Source organism: Cervus elaphus, chromosome 23, assembly GCF_910594005.1.
Source record: "Cervus elaphus chromosome 23, mCerEla1.1, whole genome shotgun sequence".
NCBI classification, from domain to species: domain Eukaryota; kingdom Metazoa; phylum Chordata; class Mammalia; order Artiodactyla; family Cervidae; genus Cervus; species Cervus elaphus.
In genome coordinates this window covers 64554537-64577159 of record NC_057837.1, presented here as the reverse complement: position 1 = coordinate 64577159, position 22623 = coordinate 64554537, and the positions used below count along the sequence as shown (strand labels likewise).

At 39.1% G+C, this 22623-nt stretch overlaps 1 protein-coding gene and 2 non-coding genes across 9 annotated transcripts in view; 2 read left to right on the top strand and 1 right to left on the bottom strand.

Annotated features, from left to right (window-relative positions):
• Nucleotides 1–22623, bottom strand: part of PHF20 (PHD finger protein 20) — a 135891-nt gene that overhangs the window by 69477 nt on the left and 43791 nt on the right. For 5 of the 7 annotated variants that reach the window (XM_043884386.1, XM_043884389.1, XM_043884391.1 and 2 more), the window contains exons 3-9: nucleotides 21458–21629; nucleotides 20258–20342; nucleotides 10821–10900; nucleotides 7514–7898; nucleotides 2535–2648; nucleotides 1265–1453; nucleotides 560–739 (exon numbers count right to left, since the gene is read on the bottom strand). In XM_043884386.1, the coding sequence (XP_043740321.1) occupies nucleotides 560–739; nucleotides 1265–1453; nucleotides 2535–2648; nucleotides 7514–7898; nucleotides 10821–10900; nucleotides 20258–20342; nucleotides 21458–21629 (1205 nt within the window). The remainder of the gene's footprint in view (nucleotides 1–559; nucleotides 740–1264; nucleotides 1454–2534; nucleotides 2649–7513; nucleotides 7899–10820; nucleotides 10901–20257; nucleotides 20343–21457; nucleotides 21630–22623) is intronic. The other 2 variants (XM_043884390.1, XM_043884392.1) reach the window with 2 other exon arrangements.
• On the top strand, nucleotides 6126–6232 carry LOC122682367. Its single transcript, XR_006337370.1, has one exon. It is a non-coding gene; the product is annotated as a U6 spliceosomal RNA (small nuclear RNA).
• LOC122682257 lies at nucleotides 12118–12224 on the top strand. The gene has a single exon (XR_006337278.1). It is a non-coding gene; the product is annotated as a U6 spliceosomal RNA (small nuclear RNA).

Sequence of the window (22623 nt, the reverse complement as noted above, 5' to 3'; positions counted from 1 at the left end):
TCAGAAATCAGTAACAACAAGGTATCTATAAAAGAACCCAATACTTGGAAATGAAACATATTTCTAAGTAACACACAGTCAACAAATAAATCATAGATATTCTGAACTGAATGAAAATGAAAATACAACATATCAAAATTTGTAGGATGCAGCTAAAGCAAGTGCTTAGTAGAAAATTTTATAACTTTAAATGCTCATATTAGAAAAAGATCTAAAATCAATGACCTATATTTCTAGAAACATTTAAAGAAAGAAAACAAGATCAAAACAGAAATCAATGACTTTTTTTTTAAATAGAGAAAACTAAAAGCAAAAGGTTAAGTTCTTTGAAATTATTTACAAAACTGATAAATCCTCAGTAAATCAAGAAAAGAGGAAGCACAAATTAGCAATATCAGACAAGCATGCAGCACTTTTTAAGTATATAGCGTCAAAATAAGAAATTGTTATTAATAAAGGGTGAAAAAAAAAATCAGGAAAGTTTATTTTTTTAGTTCACAATCAAAGCAGAAGCAAAAGTATATTTTATAAGCGGATTATGTTAACTCTAAATATGAACCTGCCACAGTAGAAATCTCTTGTAATTCAGCAAGGGGAGAAGCCGGTTCTGTTTTCATAGTGTTTTCTCCCATTGACTTGCAGTTCAACTCCAAGCCTGCAGGCCCCAATCCATCCCCAATGGAGTGGCAAGTTAGCGTGGATGAGACCTGGCCAGCTTCTAAAGGAGATTTCAACTGACCTAGAAGAAAAAGAAAAAGATTGGGGAACATATACATGTATTTAATCTGAGAACCAAAAGTCCCACAAAAGACTGATAAAGTCAGGGTCTTTTTAGAGGAAGCCATTCACTTCACAGCATACAAGAATACATTCACAGGTTCCAGCACGCATAGTCAGGGTTGTAAGCATATCAAAGAAAAAGGCTAATAAGAAGCTAAAGTAAAAGGAGGATCTACTGGAAATACTAACAAAAAGGCACTAGAGTAAGATGGCATCAGAAAGACAGAAGAACAAGGCCCTTTAGCACTGTACCTCCAATCCAACATTCACATACACAAGCAAAATCAATCACAGACACACACAAAAGTTTGTCTGTGAATCCTCAGTGAAAAATAATATGAGAAACACTGCAGCCAAATCCATATCTTGATTTCAAGACAATCCAAAACTTGTGTAAGGCAGTACACAATGACTGATTTAGACTGGTTCTCACCAGACAGGCAGCAGGTTGGCAAGACCATTCTAGAACAGACTCTTGACTCACCTTCTTCTGATTCCTTGGTATTGGATGAAGTGTTTTGCAAAGGATCAATATTAACCGTATCAACCAAATCTGATACAACCAAGTCAGGATCTAGAATTTCGTGGGTCCCATTAGTGGACAGCCTGGAAGACCGTCTCCTTGATAAGTCTTTGTCAGTGTTTTCCGAGTAGTTTTTTGACTTTTCCTGGGCTATAAACCATTAAGAGAGTTGTAGTCAAGAGACCAGAAGAAATAACTCTGCTACTACAGATTTCTGGGGCTTCCCACGTGGTGCTAGTGGTAAAGAACCCACCTACCAATGCAGGAGACATAAGAGACGCAGGTTTGACATCTGGATTGGGAAGATCCCCTGGAGGAGGAAATGGCAACCCACTCCAGTATTCTTGCCTGGAGAATCCCATGGACAGAGGAGCCTGGCGGGCTACAATCCATGGAGTCACAAGAGTCGGACACTACTGAAGTGAATTAGCACACATAGATTGCTGGACTGGCTGCCTTGATAAGGGCTTCAAACAGACTCCTGGCATCAGTGATGAAAGGAAATACCTTATCCTGGCTTATAGTTTTAAATAAAGGCACAGTCTTTCTGCCAGGACATAATTTTCCTAATTTAAGGATTTGTGATCTGAAAATATGTGGGCAAGATCACACCCCAATCTTGACAAGTTCTATTTTGGGGCTTTCCAACATAAAAACGTACATATTAACAACATCCCAAGGCAATAAGGTTTACAGAGCCTTAGAGCCATCACAAGTCCTTTCTGGAACCAATAGGGTATTTTTTAAAAAATCAATAAATAGCATTTTTTAAAATGGAAGTATAGTTGATTTACAATGTTGTGATAGTTTCAGGTGTGCATGAATATATAGGTTCATGCACATATATATGCTCTTTTTCAGACTCTTCCACTACACTAAGTTATTTTAAAATATTGAATATAGCTCCCTGTGCTACAGTAAGATCAATAAATACATAAAGTTTCACTCAGCATATGAAATCCATCACTTCCTAAGCCATTAAATTTCCAGTGGAATCCAAATCAGATGGGTATGGAAACAGCATTACTGAAGTCAACATTAACACAGCTTCTGTTTTGGGATTTATTCTCCCTCTAGCAAAACTCCTCTGATCCAAACACATCCCACTCACACTAGCCCCTGTGATCAACAAGCATTAGAGTCTATAAGGCCCAGGGGACAACACAGACACAAGGGAGCTAACCCAACAATTGTCAAGTTCCAGCCACACATACACAAACTGAAGACTCACATGAATTTTTGTCAAGCCGAGGACGTTTTAACGGGACTTCGCTTCCTTTTGATATTTTCCGTCTTCTCAATTCCAATGTTATTGGTTGCAAAGTTTGAGAGTTTGAATCCACAGCTGCAATGTATATAAAACCACACATACACAAAAAGATACGTAGTTTTTTATTGACCAATTCTCATGCTGTATACAAATAAAACATATATGTGTGTGTATACGTATATACACACACACACACACACATATATATATACACATCCACACAAATCATTGCATGATAAATAAACCCTCAAAGCACATTCTTACTTAAGCCAAAAGGAGTAAAAAGTGAAATGGATGAGAGATTACTTCCTTATAGGAAATGCTGACACCCTGCAGACTGATTTCTGAATCTTTGTAATCTTTCCTATGACCCAGCTCTAGTCATATACTGATCTCCTGAAACCCACTCCTTAAATAATCCTAATATGACTCCTTTAAAATATGAGGGTACAAAGGCAACAGTAAAATCATTTTTATAACCATCAAATCTTCTCATCAAAATTTGGCTTATCCAATACTCAGGAAATCCACCATGCAGGCTAATTCTTAAAATGTTGTACCCCGGGACTAAAGCTTGATTATTATTTTCAACCTCTACTTGCTGAACTGGTTAGCTTGGCATTGATCCTAGTTTTGATGGACCAAAGAGAATGTCAACATTTACAACCGCTTAAAAACAATTCCAGAAAAATCTCAGGAGACCATGCTATTTGATAGCCAGTATTCCAGACAAGGCTGCTTAACACTGGCAAATCCAGCACTGACATAATTTTAGCAGTGCAGAAGCTAAACCCTTAGATAGTACTCACTTTGTATTTTTTAAACGTAACACGTAAGAAGTTCTCTCCCATCAGGAAAAATAAGAATCCAAAAGGCAGGCAGAAGAAAAAAAAGCAAAAGAAAAACATTGGGAAGCTTGAGGGAAAGGTAGGGCTAGGGGGTCTGATGAAGGTTGAAATAAGAGAAAGAAGCAGCCAGGGGAAAGAACAGAGGGAAGAGGGAAAGAAATGGGAGGGGAAGAAGGAGGGGGAGAGAGAAGACTCATCTAAGACCAGAAGCTTCAGATCTGCCATGTCAAATGTACAAAGGACAGAGTGTTGAGCTTTGAGGAGGCAAACCTGATGAGAATGCAGATCTCTTTGGTTCTTTGTGTATCCAAGCTTCTCAATGTGCCAACAGTACTTTGTTCCAAGGGTGGGAACTTAGAGATCACATACATTCCACATTAAATACAAACAATCCTCCCTAAATAGCTCAGATCTGGTTCCAGTAAGGTCTGTATAATCTAGTGAGCTCAAGCCTCCACCATGTCAATGAACTTATTTCAAGCAATTTTTAAAGGGGATTTGAAGTATATGAAATACTGGCAAACCTTCACGTTGATACCATATACAAACCGGGGCTAACCACACAAAAATTCAATGTTTCCCAACAACGAATTCTTTTTACAGTAAGAATCATCTGGGAAGGTTGTTAATAATTAGTATTCCCAGATCCTGCTCCAGAGATTCTAACTGGAGAGGAACAGCTCAGGCAAGTGTTAACAGTAAGCTTGGAAAACCCCAGTTCTCTACTAAATTTGATCCTACCTTGTGTAACATCCTACACTTAATACAAGCAATAAGCTGAATGCCCCATTTTTAATCTGAGTGAAATAAGGTGGTTTCAGAGAAGTAGTCTGCAGACTGGAATGCAAGTATCCCAGTCCACACTTTCCAGAGAGTACAACCCACTGTAAGAGTAACCAAAGGGGAATCTGTTTCAGAACGCTCAAGTCCCACATACTCACTCTCTTCCCTAAACTATGGTGAGGACACATCAGATTTCTGCCTGTTCACACTGTCTACCTTTCCTTGAATAAGTGCCCTTCTCCCACTTACACAAAAAGGCCTGCTTATTTACATGCCACATCGTAACACGGTACACTGCCCAGAGGTTTAAAACGTCTAGACCTTCTCAACAGGGATTCCTCATTTGAAAACAGAACAAAGGTTATTTTCTTAATTCTCTCAAGAGTGGTTTATAACTAGTACCACCACCAATTGGCAGAAGTCAATTCGTCATAGGTCACAGATGCCTTGGGCATTAGAGCTTAATTCTCCCTTGGAATCCTACTGAGAAAGCCAGTGAATTTAGACTACTGCTGTCCGATAGAACTATGAGAGCCACAAATGGAAGCCACAGAGATAATTTTAAATTTCCAGCTGTCACTTGGAAAAGTTAAAAAAGTGAAAATAACATTAATTTATATTTTATATTTATGTTAAATATATAAAATAGCTACATGTTTATATTAAATAGATGACTTATATTGAATATAGATTTTTAATTTATATTTATATAAAATATTCTGTAAATATAAAAAGTAACATTTATATATGTAAATATGAATATTTAATTCATATTTTATTTAACCCAATACATCTAAAAATATTATTTCAATACGTAATCAATATTTTTAAACTATTGAGATATTCTACATTCGTGGGTGGGTTTTTGTTGCTGTTGTTTAGTACTATTTGAAATCCAGAGTGTGTTTTGTGGGTTTTGCTTTGTTTCTTGTTTATTTGCCAATGTCATGTGGCTTGTGGGATCTTAGTTTCCAGACAAGGGATTGAACCCAGACTCTGAGCAGTGAAAGTACGGAGTCCTAACCACTGGGCAGCCAGGGAATTCCCTCCAATGTGTGTTTCAGAGTTATGGCCCATCCCAATTCAGAATAGCCACATTTCAAGTGCTCAGTAACCACGAGTGGCTAGCAGCTACCATACTGGACAGCACAAGTCTAAGCCCCAGTTAGGCATAGGCACAATGCTGAGCTCAAAACCACCACTAAAAGGGGAAGTGCCTTATTTCAAATGGGAAGAAATCAAACCATCATCCATTTTCATACCTTAAAAATTAGGACTAAGATGTAAGAAGGCTGCCTACTGGGAATGACCACTAATACATTTATTTAAGTAAATAAGGGTTTTTCCACAAAAATTACATATGATGTTGCTGTCTGGATTGACAGATAAGACTGGCTTTGCATTCTGCATCATTAAGGGGACAACAAATGGGTTGATGCTGTAGTTCCACAGTTTTTTATATTTTGTTTTGGGTTTTTGTTTTTTTATTTTTTTAACTTTTTATTTTGTATTGTGGTACAGTCAATTAGGGCTTTCCCAGGTGGCTCAGTGGTAAAGAAATCACCTGCAATGTAGAAGACACGGGTTCAATTCCTGAGTCGGGAAGATTCCCTGGAGGAGGAAATGGCAACCCACACCAGTATTCATGCCTAGGGAATCCCACAGAGGAGCCTGGGGCTACAATCCATGGGGTCACAAAGAGTCGGACACAACATAGTGACTAAACGACAACAATAAACACAGCTGACTAACAATGCTGTGGTAGTCTGAAGTGAACAGAGAAGGGATTCAGCCATACATACTGTAGTTCCACAGTTCTGACGGAAATATATTTTATGTCATAGTTTATATTTTTCATTTATCTTTGGCAGCTATTTAGACTTGTAAGAAAAAAACAGATATCACTTTAAAATGGTAGGGAGTGCTCGCTTCGACAGCACATATACTAAAATTGGAACGATACAGAGAAGATTAGCATGGCCCCTGCGCAAGGATGACACACAAATTCGTGAAGCGTTCCATATTTTTTTGTAAAGTAATTAGGCTCCAACTAATAAAAATAAATGGAAAAAAAATAAAAAATTAAAAAATTAAATAAAATAAAATGGTAGGGATTCACAGCTTTTATGTAAAGTACACGTAACCAAGAATATCTGGCCAGAAAGATAAAGACCATTACAGTATACTAACACATATATATGGAATTTAGAAAGATGGTAATGATAACCCTATATGCAAAACAGAAAAAGAGACATAGATGTACAGAACAGACTTTTGGACTCTGTGGGAGAAGGCGAGGATGGGATGTTTCAAGAGAACAGCATTGAAACATGTATGTTATCTAGGGTGAAACAGATCACCAGCCCAGGTTGGATGCATGAGACAAGTGCTCGGGCCTGGTGCACTGGGAAGACCCAGAGGGAGCGAGTAGAGAGGGAGGCGGGAGGGGGCATCGGGATGGGGAATACATGTAAATCCATGGCTAATTCAAGTCAATGTATGACAAAAACCACTACAATATTGTAAAGTAATTAGCCTCCAACTAATAAAAATAAATGGAAAAAAAAAAAAAGAATATCTGAAGGCCTCTGCCACATAATCATAGACAGTGTTCAGTACAGAGATCCTGGGAGCTTTTCATACCATTCAATCCAGCAAAGGAATGTTTGGTTTAGGAAGAAATTCAGGGCTTGTTTCTTTCTTGGCTATTCTAGAAGAATTCCAAATTTCAACTTTTTAAAATAATTGTGTACTCTTCCCTAAATCCTCTAACCTTGACTCTACCAATTAGCCATCTCAGCTTTTCATTTAGACTGAAAATTACCAATCCATAATCACTCTGCAGAGAGCTCAATTTCAAAGGTAACCCTCCCTTCCCAGGTCCAGTGTTCTTTGTTCCCACCTCTCCAAGAGATGCCCACACCTACTTACCTCTCTTTTTTCCCCTTTCATGTCGCTCATGAAAACACTATTTCCAGATTCCAGGTTCTAGGTAAGCTTACTAGGAAGTGAATCATTTGAATTGGCACAAACAAAAGGCCTTAGCTTACTAGGTTTTATCCTATAAGCTGAAGCATCTAGTGAAGAGCTATCTTTCACCTCAGGAGCCCAGCCAAGAATATGTTTCCCAAATTTATGTTCCTCTGGATATATGCCTCCCATAAAATTCAGCTCTCTGGACATGACTTGTTTTCAGGTGACAGGATGACTCAAGGTCAGTCACAAAAACAAAGGGTTGAATAACAAAGTTATAAAGAACCAAAGAGCCACAAAAAGAACACTCTCGCAGTGCACACCTGGGAAACTCACCAGTAGGAGCAATGGAAGGGGGTCGGCCTCGCTTTCTTTTTGGCTCCCTCAAGTTTTCCTGTGGACTCTTCACAATGTCATTTTCAGGTTTCTTATCCACTTGAGCATCTCCAGAATACTCTCTGTCATTTTCTGAAATGTTCTCCTTATCTTCCTTCTCGTTCTTGGGAAGGCTCTTCTCTGACGCTTTCCCCTTTTCAGCACAGATTAACTTTCCTTCTTTATCAGACTGCTTGGCTCGCCTTTCTGTCTTTAAGGCTTTGTCCTCTTTGTCTTTCTTCACAATGGCTGTGGGTTTTCTCTGTTCTTTAAACTTTTCTCGTTTATCAGATGATAGAAGACTTTTGTGTTCTGTTTCTTTAGGCCTAGCATTACCCACAATATTCTAAAATGAGCAAAATAGCGATGAAACACACTTTGTGATTACTTGCAAATAAAAAATCAGGTGGTTTTTTTGTAAACTTATGAAGATAAAAGAAATTAAAAGAGGATATATTTCAGGTCACATAATGGAAAGCACCACTGAAAATATCCATCCATATGCTGAGGTTTGAGAACCAGTCCTAAGTTTAAAGAAAATAACAGAGTCATGTTGAATTCCTTCTGAGACAATGCTATCTCCCTTATGATTAACAAGTCACTGGAAAGTAGTTAAAGGGACAGACAACTACCCCAGAGACCTCTTCTGGGAAGCAATCTTTTTGATTGCGATGTTCTAAGAAAATGCCTTCGTGCCCTGTCTGTTATCCCAAGCGTGACTACACTGGCCCAGGGTCTTTCAGAAGCTGACGTCCTGTGTAGAGAAGAAGCCAATAAACTGGTAACTGGTGGCTGAACAGGAAAGCTGTAAAGATCGTCCAACTCAGTAACAGATTGTCTTTGCTTCCTCTACTGGGTAAGGCTGTGCTCAATCCTACGATGTTCCTGAGCTACTGAGTTTGTGTGCATCAGGAAGAAGTACTACTTCTTGGTTACTTTCCTCCTAAATTACTTTCTTTTAAAATCTCGTTTCCCAGTACACTGTCTACTGTCTCATAATAAAGCCAGCTCTGAAAGCTCTGGGGTTTCCAAAACTACCATTAAGTTTATTTGTGTATGTATCTTCCTTCCAAGACTTCAAGAGACGAGCAGAGGCCACCACATCAAGCTCATAAGGGACCCCTAGCACCAAGCACAAACTAGGCACACAGAGCTTCGCCAGGAGCAAGACGGAGTGTCTAAATACTCAGTGAGTAAAAGTTTAATTTGTCCCAAGGGGAAAAATAATAAATAAGGAGAATCCTTGTGGTTAGAGCCTAGGAGGAAATTTTATTTTTCAAGTCCTCTAAATTGTCTAAAAGCAGCCAGGTTTGAGAACAAGCCCTCCTTAGTAACTGCTGGCAGAAATATAAATCACAACCACCACGAAGGGGGGTTGGCAATTTGGGTCAAAAGACTTACGATTCTACTTTTGAACTACATTGAATTCCTAGAAATGAAATTTTCTAATAAAATAATTAGACTTGTGTACTCAGACTTACAAATATCTTTAAATGACCACTAGGAAACTGGTTACACAAAGTTGGTTATATACATATTATAAACACTACATAGCCATTAAAAGCTATATTCCCATATAGAACTTAGGAAAACATTATTTTGTTAAAAGAGCAAGTTATAGAACAGTAACGTATGACTCAAATTGGGAAAAGAAATATGTATATACATAAATATCTTTTTAAAAAATACAGAAGGCTATACATCAAAATGTTACGAGCAACTGTATCTAGATGACAGAACTAAACAACTTTTACTTTCAATGTGTTTTTCTGTGCTTTCTAAATTTTCTACAGCAAACAAATATATTTTTATAAGTACAAAAAAAGATAATGTCCCTGAAATATAGATTATCAAACCATTTAGGGCAGTAAATGCCTATTTAAAAAAAAAAAAAAGAAGCAGCCATTACTATATGAAAAAAAGCTTTAAAAGTTGATAAATATTTTTTAAGAAGTTTTGCTTTGTAAGTGGCCTCACTGAGAAGTCTTTTCCAAAACAGTATGTCCTCTTGGGAAAGGAAAACAAACAGGAGCCATGGGCCTGTGCTTGACCACCTGCCAGGTCTGAGATGACAAGAGACACTCAGAGGCAACTGGGAACTGAGAACTGAAGCCCCACAGTCCACACAGGGTGAGGTGCCTATCTCCAAGTCAAGGCCCTATGAGTACTATCAACCAGAGACAGCAGCTGAATGCTATTTGGAGCCCTGTCCTTCCACTTGGGGAGATTCTAGACACAATCTTGCAGCTTTTGACATGTTCTTAAAACAGTCCTCTAAAAAAAAAAAAAAAAAACAGTCCTCTGTCTAAATGAACTCATTCCACAAACTTAACACAAAAACTTCCAAATTTAAGGCCAAAATAATTTATAGAGTGCTGTGTAGCTCCTGAGATGCCCGAAAAGCAAATGATCAAAGAGAAAACATCTTCAGGGCTAAAGCTTTATAATTTTATCAATTTTCTGAAGAGGAAAACCAGCAAAAGGCAAAAAAACACTTTTGAGGCTATCTTTAACAATATCATGTATCATGATGCTTTGAAAATGCTAAATATGTATAGAAGAATTTATTAAAGTAAAAGCCTTTGATCATAAAACAACAGGTTCCGGCATTACCAAATACTGCCACATCAACCACCCACAGAGATAAATAATAGTAACGATCAGAATCTTTCCCCTCAGCTATTTCATTAAGACATAAATGCAAAATAAACTAAGAGGGGAAAAAAATCATGAAGAAAGTAGGCAACACTTTACAATGTCAAAACTCAGGACCTGTGCTCAGATGTGGATGGTGAAAAGGACAACAGAAAACAAACTTTTCAACTCAGGCACATCTAGCACCAGTGATTGCCAAATCTACGTCACCACCTAGCCATGGTCCTGAGCTAAAAGGCAAAGTCAGATGAGGAGGAGAAAACATCTCTAGATCTCCTCAAGCACTCAGCAAGTTCCCCAAGAGAGGAAAAAGCTCTGGGGGCAGGGCACAGGGAGAGAGAGAAAAGAATAATCTCCAGGCATTTTGAAAAAAAGACCTAACAGGTAATGGTACTTAAGTATTGGCACTTCAGAAAAGAAGATTGTATGAAAAGAAAAAGGCAAAGAGAGAGAAACATTCACAATATCTGAAAACTTGTATATTGCTTTTTGGAGAAATCATGTCAGATGAAGGAAAGTGTTTGCCATCATAAACAAATGTAGCATCTTTGAGAAACAAAACTATAATATTAGCATTATGCATACCACAAAAGCATAAATCCACATTTCTCACCTGATCTTTGGAAAAAGCTTTGACATGAATATGTTTGACAGTCTGAACTACTCCATCATAAAATTTCACAGTGTAAGTACCTAAAATTCAAAAAGATATGATTTTAACTTGTAGTTTTATGAAAGCAACAAAACTTTTCAAAGCATAAACACAAAGGAGCTCCAACCACAATAATAAACCTACAGGAATTAAAAAATTGTTTACGAATCACAATTGGTCTTTCTTATGTCCAAGATAGTAGTATGTTTGCCTTTTTTCTCTTTATCATTATAGATTTGTTTACCTACACAGATCAAAATCCATCAAAAAAATTCATTTTCATGGTGTTACACTAAAATTTTTAAAACTTGCACTGAATTTAGACCAAGAGCAAATAGCAGTAAAACAATTAAGAATGTAAAGAAACACCAACAATGAATTACCAGAAAGAGAAATTAAGGGGAAAATCCCATTTATCATTGCTTCAAAAAGAATGAGTCCTAGGAATAAACCTACTTAAGGAGCTACAGGACCTGTACTTGAAAAACTATAAGACACTGATGTAAGAAACTGAAGATGACACAGATGGAAAGATATACTGTATTATATTCTTAGTGGGAATGTAAATTGGTGCAGCCACTGTGGAAAACAGTATGGAGGTTTCTCAAAAAACTAAAAATAGAACTACCATATAACCCAGCAATTCCACTCTTTGATATACATCCTAAACAAAAACAAAAACATTAATTCAAAAAGATACACGCACCCAAATGTTCACAGCAGCATTATTTACAATTGCCAAGATATGGAAGCAACCTAAGTGTCATCAACAGATGAATGGATAGAGATGATGGATGGATATATGTATATCTGGATACACACACACACACACACACACACACACACACTGGAACACTACTCAGCTATTTAAAAAAAAAAAAAATTTTGCCATTTACAGCAACATGGATGGACCTGAAGGAGGGTATTGTGCTAAGTGAAATAAATCAGACAGACAAAGATGAATATTATACGATCTCACTTATAAGCAGAATCTAAAAAACACGTTAGTGAATATAACAAAAAAAGAAACAGATTCATAGACACAGAGAACAAACTAGTGGTTACCAGTGAGGGAAACAGGGAGGGGCAAGATAGGGGTAGAGGATTAAGAAGTACAAATGATTATAGATAATGTACAAGGGTATACTATACAATACAGGGAATATAGCCAATACTTCATAACAATTATAAGTGGAGTATAACCTTTAAGAATTGTGAATCAACACAAAAATACACACAAAAAAAGAATTGTGAATCAGTGCTTGCTTCGGCAGCACATGTACTAAAATTGGAACAATACAGAGAAGCTTAGCATGGCCCCTGCGCAAGGATGACACGCAAATTTGTGAAGCGTTCCATATTTTTGGGGGAACACATGTAAATCCATGGCTAATTCATGTCAATGTATGGCAAAAACCACTACAATATTGTAAAGTAATTAGCCTCCAACTAATAAAAATAAATGAAAAAAAAAACTAATAAAAAAAAATTGAGAATCACTGTATTGTACACTTGTAACAATATAATACTTTATATCAACAATATTTTCATTTTTTTAAAAAAGAGATGTAAGGAAAATGCAGATTTATTGCTTGGTGAATTATTGCTTATTATTTGATCTTTATTTTCTGAGCTGAGAAATAGTAATATCCTTTAAACTTCAAAAGAAATAGGACCACCCGCTAAAGATATGCTTTTAGAGGTCATAATAATCTCAAAATCCATATGAATTACCTGCATGTTACTATGTTTAAAAACAGAGACTAGGCCAAAGCACTAAATGGTGCCTGCTACAGTTAGTTTTATTCCTTTTTTTTTTAAGTCTAACAAAAATCACTCTGCTAAAAAATTGAAACTGGTCATCCAAATAATCCTGTCCAAATAAGGCATTCAGCTACAAAAGTTCTCATTAGTTCCACCCAAACCAACATTCTCAAACTTTTGCATTTTAGAACCCACCCATGTCTCTCTTTTGCTGGTTCCAGGAAGTTAATTTAAAAAAAAAAAAAATCCACAGTTAATCTTGTCAAGATTATCAATGAACCACTGGTAATCATGTAATGGTTTACCACTGGTAAACATCGTTAGTTTTCAGAACTAATTTACGACTCAACATGGAAGGAAAAAATAAATCTCAAGGGTTGGGAGCAGAATAATGCCAACAGTGAAGTTAAGGTCACCTGGCTGGCTGCCTCCATCTTATACACTCTCCTCCCCTCACCTCCCCTTCTCCTCCAGTCCTAAACAGGGCCCTGTGAATGGCTACCACCTCTACCGAAACCCTTCCTCTTCAGTGGGTCAAAGTCCAATGCAATATGAGCCCAATTATTTTCCAAACCTTACTTCAAATTACTAGCATACAATACCCAACAACTCAAAGTGACTAGCTACTTGCCACCCACTGAAACTGTCTTGGGACATTTCCACCTTCACATCTTTATCAAAGTGTTTTCCAGCCTGGAATGTGCCATTCATCCTTAAGTGCTCAGCTCAAAAGACTACAACATTCCTGTAAAACCTTCCTGACTTCCCTGGTCCTGGAGATTTCTCCCTCCTCTGTAACTTCTCACTCATTTGGATCCTGGTCTGCAGAGCCTCACACTTAGGTGCCTTCACACAGAAGACAGATGCCAAATCAAAGGCAGGCTCTCCAAGGATAGAGACCACATCTAACACCAGTTTCTCACACAGCGCCTGGCTCACTGTACTCCAGTGTTTCTCAAAGTGTGGTTCCCGGGACCTGTAGCATCAACAACCCCATGAACCTATTAGAAATGCAAGTTAGCAGCCCTACCCTTGATATACTGAATAATAACTTTGGGAGCGTGAAACAAAAATGTGTGTTTTAATAAGGACTTCAGGTGATTCTGGTGCTCACTGAAGTCTGAGAACTACTGTTGTAAACAATTAGTAATTACCTACTGATTTTACTCCTGGCAGTTACAAAAGTCATTATTTGACGAATGGATAAGGAAGCTATGGTACATATACAGAATGGAATATTACTCAGCCATTAAAAAGAATTCACTTGAATCAGTTCTAATGAGATGGATGAAACTGGAGCCCATTATACAGAGTGAAGTAAGCCAGAAAGATAAAGACCAATACAGTATACTAACACATATATATGGAATTTAAAAAGATGGTAACGATAACCCAACATGCAAAACAGAAAAAGAGACATAGATGTACAGTACAGACCTTGGGACTCTGTGGGAGAAGGTGAGGGTGGGATGTTCTGAGAGAATAGCATTGAAACAAGTATACTATCAAAGGTGAAACAGACCACCAGCCCTGGCTGGATGCATGAGACAAGTGCTCAGGGCTGGTGCACTGGGAAGACCCAGAGGGATGGGATGGGGAGGGAGGCGGGAGGGGGGATTGGGATGGGGAACACATGTAAATCCATGGCTGATTCATGTCAATGTACGGCAAAAACCACTACAATATTGTAAAGTAATTAGCCTCCAACTAATAAAAATTAATTAAAAAAAATTTTTTTAAGTGATTATTTGTCACAAGCATTGTCAACACATAAAAATGGCTAGCAAACAAGATAGATACAAGGATATATAGTTGGTTGGTTAAAGCAAGCAATGAGATGACAGGCTATCAGCAATTACTGATGAGTACTTAACAACAAAGGCCTGGGTTCCTGTCTTCCTGCCTCTATTGTGAGGGTGTTGGCAAACAAAGAAGCAATGCTGTGGGACTCTAAACAGACCCTTTTCAAAGCAAAGCTCTGGTCAGTCTAAGGATTGCGGTTTGGGGGTGATGACCTTAAAAAAACCCAATTCTTTAGAAATCTTATATATCAAGCATGCCAACAGGCCATCCAAGACTTTTTTTACTTTCAAAGAACTACAAGGGATCATCTTGAAACTTTCTCCCTTGATCATGCACACAGCTAACTTGGGCTTCAATAACTCGGAGGAAACACAGCCCGCAAACAACAGTGGCCTAGACCTGGAGAGAAGCTCTAAGTCGACTTTAACGGTTTCGTGCATAACTAAAAGAACATCTTCCCCAAAAAAAAAAAAAAAATTAAAAAATAAATAAATAAATAAAAGAACGTCTTCCCAATGAATCCTCCAAAGGGTGGCAGGCAAGGATCTCTCCCACGGCCACAAACAACATTAACAAAACACATGTAAATGACAGGATTCAAAATGAGAACATTAGTGACACAAAGGCGACCTGCCTCAGGCTCCCTTAAGAAGTTCCAGTCTCTACCAGATGAAACCAAGCTTCCTGGCCTTGCTCTCTGTGGGTTAAGAACCCAGCATATCAGACAACCTTATAGAAGTTAGTAATAGCAGAAGGGATGTAAGAACAAAACTTGAGACTGGTAGCAAGCTCATCTTCCCCAGGACCAAGGAAAGAGGCATACACAGGTGACTCCGGAAAGGACAGATTTACGTTGCTCCTGAAATCTACCATAATTGTGACTTCAGGGCCTTTTTACTATCCCGCTCATTCTTCAGGAGTCATAGAATTCCATAATATCATGGAGAGGAGTTTTCAAACATTGTTTCTCAAAGTCTTGAGGTTCCCAGAGATGTGCCTCAAAGGTGGGCTGGGGGATGGGACAGGTCCATGTCTGCAGGCAAACCTCCCCCTAAGCCTTCTCCTCTTAGCAATTTTACATAATAGGCTTAGGTTCTGCAGCCAACAATTTCCCAAATTGCTCGTCTATTACAATCCCTTCTTCCATTTACAACTGCTCAGATGAATTCACAGCAAGGAGAGTGAACTGCCTATGATCACCATGCAGGGACTGGGACAGAGCCTGTCTCCACTAATCAGGGCTCTCAAGACACCAGTGGGCTCCAGGAAGCGCAGACCATCTATTCCCACCCTACTGCATCAGGTGCACATACACGTGTACACACACACACACACACACACACTCCCCCATCGGGCACCTGGCCCTAACTGAAATTCCTGCTGCTTAAGGAAAACCCTGCTCCTGAGAAGCAGGCTGATACTGTGGCCACTGCAGTTTCAGGAACCTTGGAGCCCTGCAGACCTCCATTCAGACTTCCATGCTACTGTTTACATATGTGCTCTGCAACCTCAAGCAGTTTCTCCTGTGAGCTGACTTCCTCATCTGAAAAATGAGAATGGGGTTGATGGCAACAATCTTTCCACATTTGTATGAAGAGGAAATGAGCTCAGATATGGAAACTGCTTAGCAAAGGGACTGTCACAGAGCAAGGGAACAGTTGCTGTTGTTTAGCCACTAAGTTGTGTCCGACTCTTAGAGATGCCATGAAGTGTAGCCCGCCAGGCTCCTCTGTCCATTGGATTTCCCAGGCAAGAATACTGGAGTGGGTTGCCATTTCCTTCTCCAGGGGCTCTTCCTGACCCAGGCAGTGAACCCACGTCTCCTGCACTGGCGGGTGGATTCTTTAACGCTGAGCCACCAGGGAAGCCAAGAGATCAATATGTGGTTCTAATTACCATCATCTACCAAGTCACTTTAAAAGGGAACCCCCCTCACCCCCCTACAGATAGTAAGAACCAAGATAGCACCTGCATGTATGGGCCTAAATTGTCTATCTCTCTCTAGTCAAAGCTGTTCACAGTCCCAGAGTTCCCACATTTCAAACGCAGGATCAGTTACAGCAAGAAGAAAACAAAAAACAGTAACTGCTTCAGCCAGAGACTCAAGAAATAAGACCATTTCCATAGAATCTCCTGGTAAAATGAAGACTTAGGCACTGAACAAAGAGACTGAACTGGGGGGCACAGGACCTAAGAATATGCATAATTTTAAGGAAGAGGGACCTGATACGCCTGCCTGAGCACTCAAGTTAAAGAACCACAGATCAACAGGAAGGAATGATTCCTCATTTTGTTGTAAATGTGAATCTACTTTCAGTTTCCTCTAGAGAGATTGCCTTGCAGAGCAGAGGGGTACAAACCCCGACAGGCAAGTGGCTCTAACACCTCCTTAAAAAAGGGGAGCTGGGCGGAGCTGAGGTCAACTCACCAGAGAAGAGAAGGCTTCCAAACAAAGACTTCCTGGAAGCAAAATCCTTCCTTCACTCCAACACAGACCGAGGATCTAACAAGGCTACCAGGTGTGGCTGCCTTCACGGAGAATGATGCTTAACTGCCACTGCCAAAGACTCACGCCAGGTGAAAAGGGCTAAATAACACAGCATTGTACTCCCAAGTTTCCAATTGCTAAATGACTCTCTTAAGAAACTCTAAAAGTTGCTCACTAGTTGTGAGTCAATCATGTGGGACACCCAATGCCAGCAGCCAGGGCTCTCCACTCTGGCTACAGCCTCTGCCCACCAGACTGCCCAGTCAATGCTTGGCCTCGGCAAAACCACCAAGGAGGTTATGAGTGGCAGAAAGATCAGACCAAGCCTTCCCAAGATGAGTCTACAGGGAGTGACTTCACTGTATTCCCAGCCTCCTCCCAGCAGCACCAGAAAGACAGAATAACTTTACAGGAAATAAAGGGAGCACCTCGTCTGCAGAGGTTCTGCCACCATTAAGCTCTGATGGCCCCTGCTACAGACAGAAATGAGGCAGGACAGAAAACACCAGGCAAAGAGTGAAATTAGAGTCCAGTATCGTCCTTCTCAATCACACAACTGAATAGTAGAGTAAATCATGACGTAGAAACTCTGCCAGTTCCCCTGGATTAAATCTAACCCAAAGGCAGCACCTAAGAGTCATTATTTCATCTCAAAATCAGGCACCGACCTGAGCTCCCACAAAGGAAGTCCCACACGATTTCCTTCTCAGGCCTCAGTGCAGCACTAATACCACACAGCTGGCTGCCTTCACTTTCAGGATTTCCTCTTCCCCTGCCCTCCCCCTTCTCCTCCCTCTTCCAATTAATCTCAAGAACCAGAGAGGATGGTGGCATAATGCAGGATTTCAGACCCAAGAATTCTGAGAAAAACAGGTTCTCCCCAAAATATCCACTCATTTTCAATGTCCTCCAATTAACTAAAATTTACTGAACAGAATCTGAAGCTTATTGAACAAATATATTAGGGTGGCAACTGACCACTGTGGGAGCAACCATTATCTCAAGACTCTCCCTCCTATAATTTTAGCTCATGCAGGAAAATAAACTTTAAAGATTTTTAAAAACAACTTGCAAAGCAAATAAACCAACTTTAAAAGGTCTTCTCTGGCAGTCTAGTGGTTAGGGCTGGGGAAAGTAAGATCCCATCCTGCATGCCATGCGATGCAGCCAAAATGTTTTCAAGAAAAAAGATTTCAGACCCAACTGACACACAAAAAAAACCAACTGCAGATAGGGGTCCCTCCTCACACCTCCCCTTATGATTTATTTGCACCATTCTGTACCTGTCATACCTCCCCCAGTTGCTCTATCTCAACACCTACTTCATTGTGCCTTGAACAAGTTTTTTATTCTTTTTTAATCCATGATGCTAAGGCTGGGGCTCTACAGATATTAGATGCAAACAGTAGGTTCCTAAACCTTTAATGCTTTCACCTAGACCCTCACACGCTACCTCTCTACAAGACAGCTCCCAGGACTCCCCAAATCCCTCCTTCCTCAGTGTGCGCTTCCTTTCCCATTCTTTTAATCCAACCCTCTTCTCACTTCTGTCCTCCATGTGACTCTGGGACATCACTGGAACAAAAGAGAAACGTTGCTTCCTTTCTGCTACCTGCTTTATCGATAGTTACCCGTGTTTCTATCCACAATCTTCATTTGATCTAAGGAGCAGCCATTTCCCCAAAAGGGCACACCTCCCCTAGGGGGAACATCCAACTTGATCAGCATAAATCAACCTAACAGACTTTCAGAAAGACATCTATGTACACTAACAAACACGTGTTTCATATCATATAATTTAAATCCAATAAGAGCAGAAAAAAGTTACTAATCTAAAAAATAAGATTCTAAAAAATAAACTTTTTCTTTTACTGTGACTTTTTTACTGAGGTACAGTTGCTTAACAATATTATATTGGTTTCAGATGTGCAATTTTAGTAATTGACAATTCCTATAGATTATACTCCATTTTAAGTTATTATAAAATATCGGCTATATTGCCTATGCTGCACAATATATCCTTGTAGCTTTTTTTTACTTTTTCCCATATAAATGAGATCATTCACCATTTTAATATAAATGGATCTATAAACATATGGATTTATAATCTATTTAATGAGTGTTTGATATAATAAACTATGCCTTTTACAAAAAGGATCTGAAGCAGTTTAATAACATGTCACTTGGATAATATCCATTTATTAAAATTAAAGTAATACATACGAAAAGTAATATGAGACTTTATTTTAAACACAGGCTTATAAAATGTAACTTGGGGAAAACAAGGGGCTATCCAAAAAGACTTAACCATAAATGAGAGGATCAGTAACTGCTTAAAGAACTTATAAGATACAGCCTTGCTCTGGAGGCCTGTGGTAAGAGGACTATGTTTTCAGGGATACATCTGTCACCTTCCCCACCCAGTCTAATAACTGCCAGGACTGGTGAATACCGCAATAGAGGAACTAAGAGTCCTGCTATATGCAAATGTACAGTTCATTTTTGACCATTTCAAACCATTCTGAGACGAAGTTTCTTGTTTACTCCAGCATTTAGCAGAGTGCTAAATAAATACTTGAATAACTTCATTGAATGAAGTCAATCTAGCCTTTCACCCCTAACAGTGGTATTAAGAGGTCCATTTGCCGTAAACATTCACTGCAGAGATCATGGACATACCATAAACATCTCAGTAGAAAATGCTTAAAAAAGGTATCACTTGGACCCTGCCAAGTCGGTTCTGTGTGTCAGGATGCTGACTGCACATACCATGTTCATAACCCTCCTCTTCCCTTGCTTCTGTATTCACAAAATGAGCCTCTTTGGGTTGTGTTCCCCACTTTGATTTCTCACATGTTCTGAACTCTGGCAAAGGTATCCCAACTCAGAGCTTTAAACCCCAGTACCCCAACTTCAACTAGCAATTCTGGTATCACACACCACTCTCAATCACCTGGCATCCACAAAATACATTCTGTAAGAAATGTTTGTTGCCTGCTTGACTTCTAGACTGTTAACAAATAACTAAAAGGAATATTAGGGACTTATTTCTTCAATTATATTAGGAACTCCTAGACAGCAAGAACCTGCAAACTTCCCAGCAGAGGGACAGATGAACCATGACTGTTTCAGAAAACAATGACTAAAATTTAGAAGGCAGAGAACCAAACTCCCCTCTTTAACCTAGCTTTCTCTCCATTTATAATTTCTTCCTAACTCCTGACATAGTAATTAACTTAAAGAAAGAGGATTCCAAGGTAATAAATACATACTAAAAATACACCATCAAATTCAAATATTATAAACTGACCCCTAAGTTAAGAGTAAAACTCAAATGCCTTACCATCCTTGTTAACAGCAGTGACTTTGGCTGGGTAAAAACGACAATCAGACCAGCAAGCAAGGACTTGCTCATTTATTTGAAATTCCTAAAAAATATTAAAAAACAAAAAAAAGGTCCTGTTACCAATCCAATTTCATAGGACATACATGGTAACCAAATTCATAAGACAGGCTGAAATTGACAAGGGCAGGTAGGGGAGATGGTTACTGGGATGAAGATGTTTCTGCTGTTCAACACTGGGAGTCAAAACAAAAGGGCTGGACACAGCCTTTTCCCATTTAAGGAGTTCTGGACAGGCAAGGCGCAGCACTGATGATAATTCTATCTTGTCCCTGAAAGTTTCTAACAGCCCAGGACCACCAGGGAGCACAACAAGTACACAGCTGGAAGGAGAGAGGCTGTTTCATCTCGAGGCAAACAGCATTCATGCCACCTAATGCCATCCACACTTTGAGAGGGTCTTTGGACAAAGGAGGCACTCCTTCACCATTAATATTTCATACTGCTTTCCCAGCACACAGTCTGTATTGAAACGTTTTGTAGAATGAATACCCAGCAGCCAAACTGGGCAACAGTGAACAATCTTGAACTGGGAGGGGGGAGAAGGGGGAAAGGCTAGCAAGAGTTCAAGTTCCCTGGTCACGGTTAAAGTGGAAAACAGAATCCAGGGCTGAGTCAGCTCCAAAGGCAGCAGGATTTCTGCAGATGTCTCAATTCCTGTTTAAAAAACTAAAAACAAATACTTTGTCCTTCATTTTGAAGTCATAAAAGTGCCAGACATAGTGATGAAATTTAAAAAACAAGAATCCAGTCAATTCCAAGATTTTCAAGGGCTTATTTAAAAAAAAAAAAAAAAAAAGCTAGCATAATGCTCCACATGGAATGACTGACTAATGACCAGACAGCAGATGAGCTTAATAAGCAATCTAAAGGGACACAGTGGTATAAAAGAGAGAGATCAAGTCCCCATTCATCATCAGTACAGTCTCAACCAAATTAATTTATGAGCTGTCACGTCAATCACGTCATACAAACAGATGACAATTGAGATTCTTCAACAACCCCAAGAGGTCGTGGAGATCTCAAGGTTGCACTCCAAGTCTAAATAAGGACAGTCCCCAGCTGCTACAGGCTTTTACACTAAACATCAAAGACTCAGCCCAATAGCTAAGCACTGAACTGCCCGGATTTGTTACTCACAGATGATCCCTCCTCTTCATGCAAGCCCTCTTTTCTCAGCTGTATTTTCTCTAAAGGACGTAAATAAGGACTGTCCCAGCAGAACCACTCATCATAACGATGGTTCCAACGCTTGAAATGGATGAGTACTTTTCCTTCTTCGTAATCAATATCTTCTATGTGAGCTGGATACCTGAGTCAGGAAAGAAAAAAAAAATTGAAGTGCCCTTAAATATCCACCTAAAATAATCAAAATGATACTTTTCTAAACCTCTTACCAAAGAAGTAGATCTCAAAGTACTAAATAAAGCCTATCATTTAGCAGTTCTCTGTCACTGTGCCAAATTGAAAATCATGGAGGCTAACAGACTTGGGATTCAAATCCCATCTTGGATATTCCTTAAACTGTGATTAAATTAGCCTTTCAGAGCCTGAGTTCTTTCATGTAAAGCGGAGGAAGGATACACTGTGTTGCAGTGTGAGTAAAACAAGATGACACATACACAGACCTGAGCACACGAGAGGCAGGAAGCGAACAACTAACAACTAGATTGTATTTTACAGGTGTCAAAAAATTAGAATGACCGGGAAGCCCAGACTGTGTTAGTCTCAATTTTAAGAATTTTGTAATCTATGTATTGGATATCATGCAGTTGTTAAGAAAAGAAGATGGCTCTATGTCATGATATGGAAAGCTCTTCCAAGAAAAACCATTAAATGCAAAGAGTGAGGTGCAAAACACTGTGTATGGTAAGTAAACTACTGCTTTTTTTTTTTAACAAGACAAAAAAGAATATACGTATTCAAACATGCTTAAATATGCATAAAACATCTGGAAGAATACAGAAGAAACTAACACTGGTTACTTGTAAAAGTGTGGTCAGTTCAGTAGATGGGCTCTTTCAATCTCCAATCACTCTTCTTCTAGACTGAGAGTTACCAACTAGACTGAGAGTAAACCAACAACTACATTTGCTTGACTCACTTGAAACTGGCAATCAGGGTCATGGAGATCTGTGGGTTTGGAAGCAACTGTCACGACAAGAGCCAGGACTGCTCAAACTTTTATGCAATGCAAATCATCAGGGGTTCTTGTTAAATGCAGATTCTGATTCAGTAGGTGGAGCTAAGTAAGGCCTTAAAAGCTTTAAACAAGCTCCCAGGTGATACAGACATGCTGGTCTATA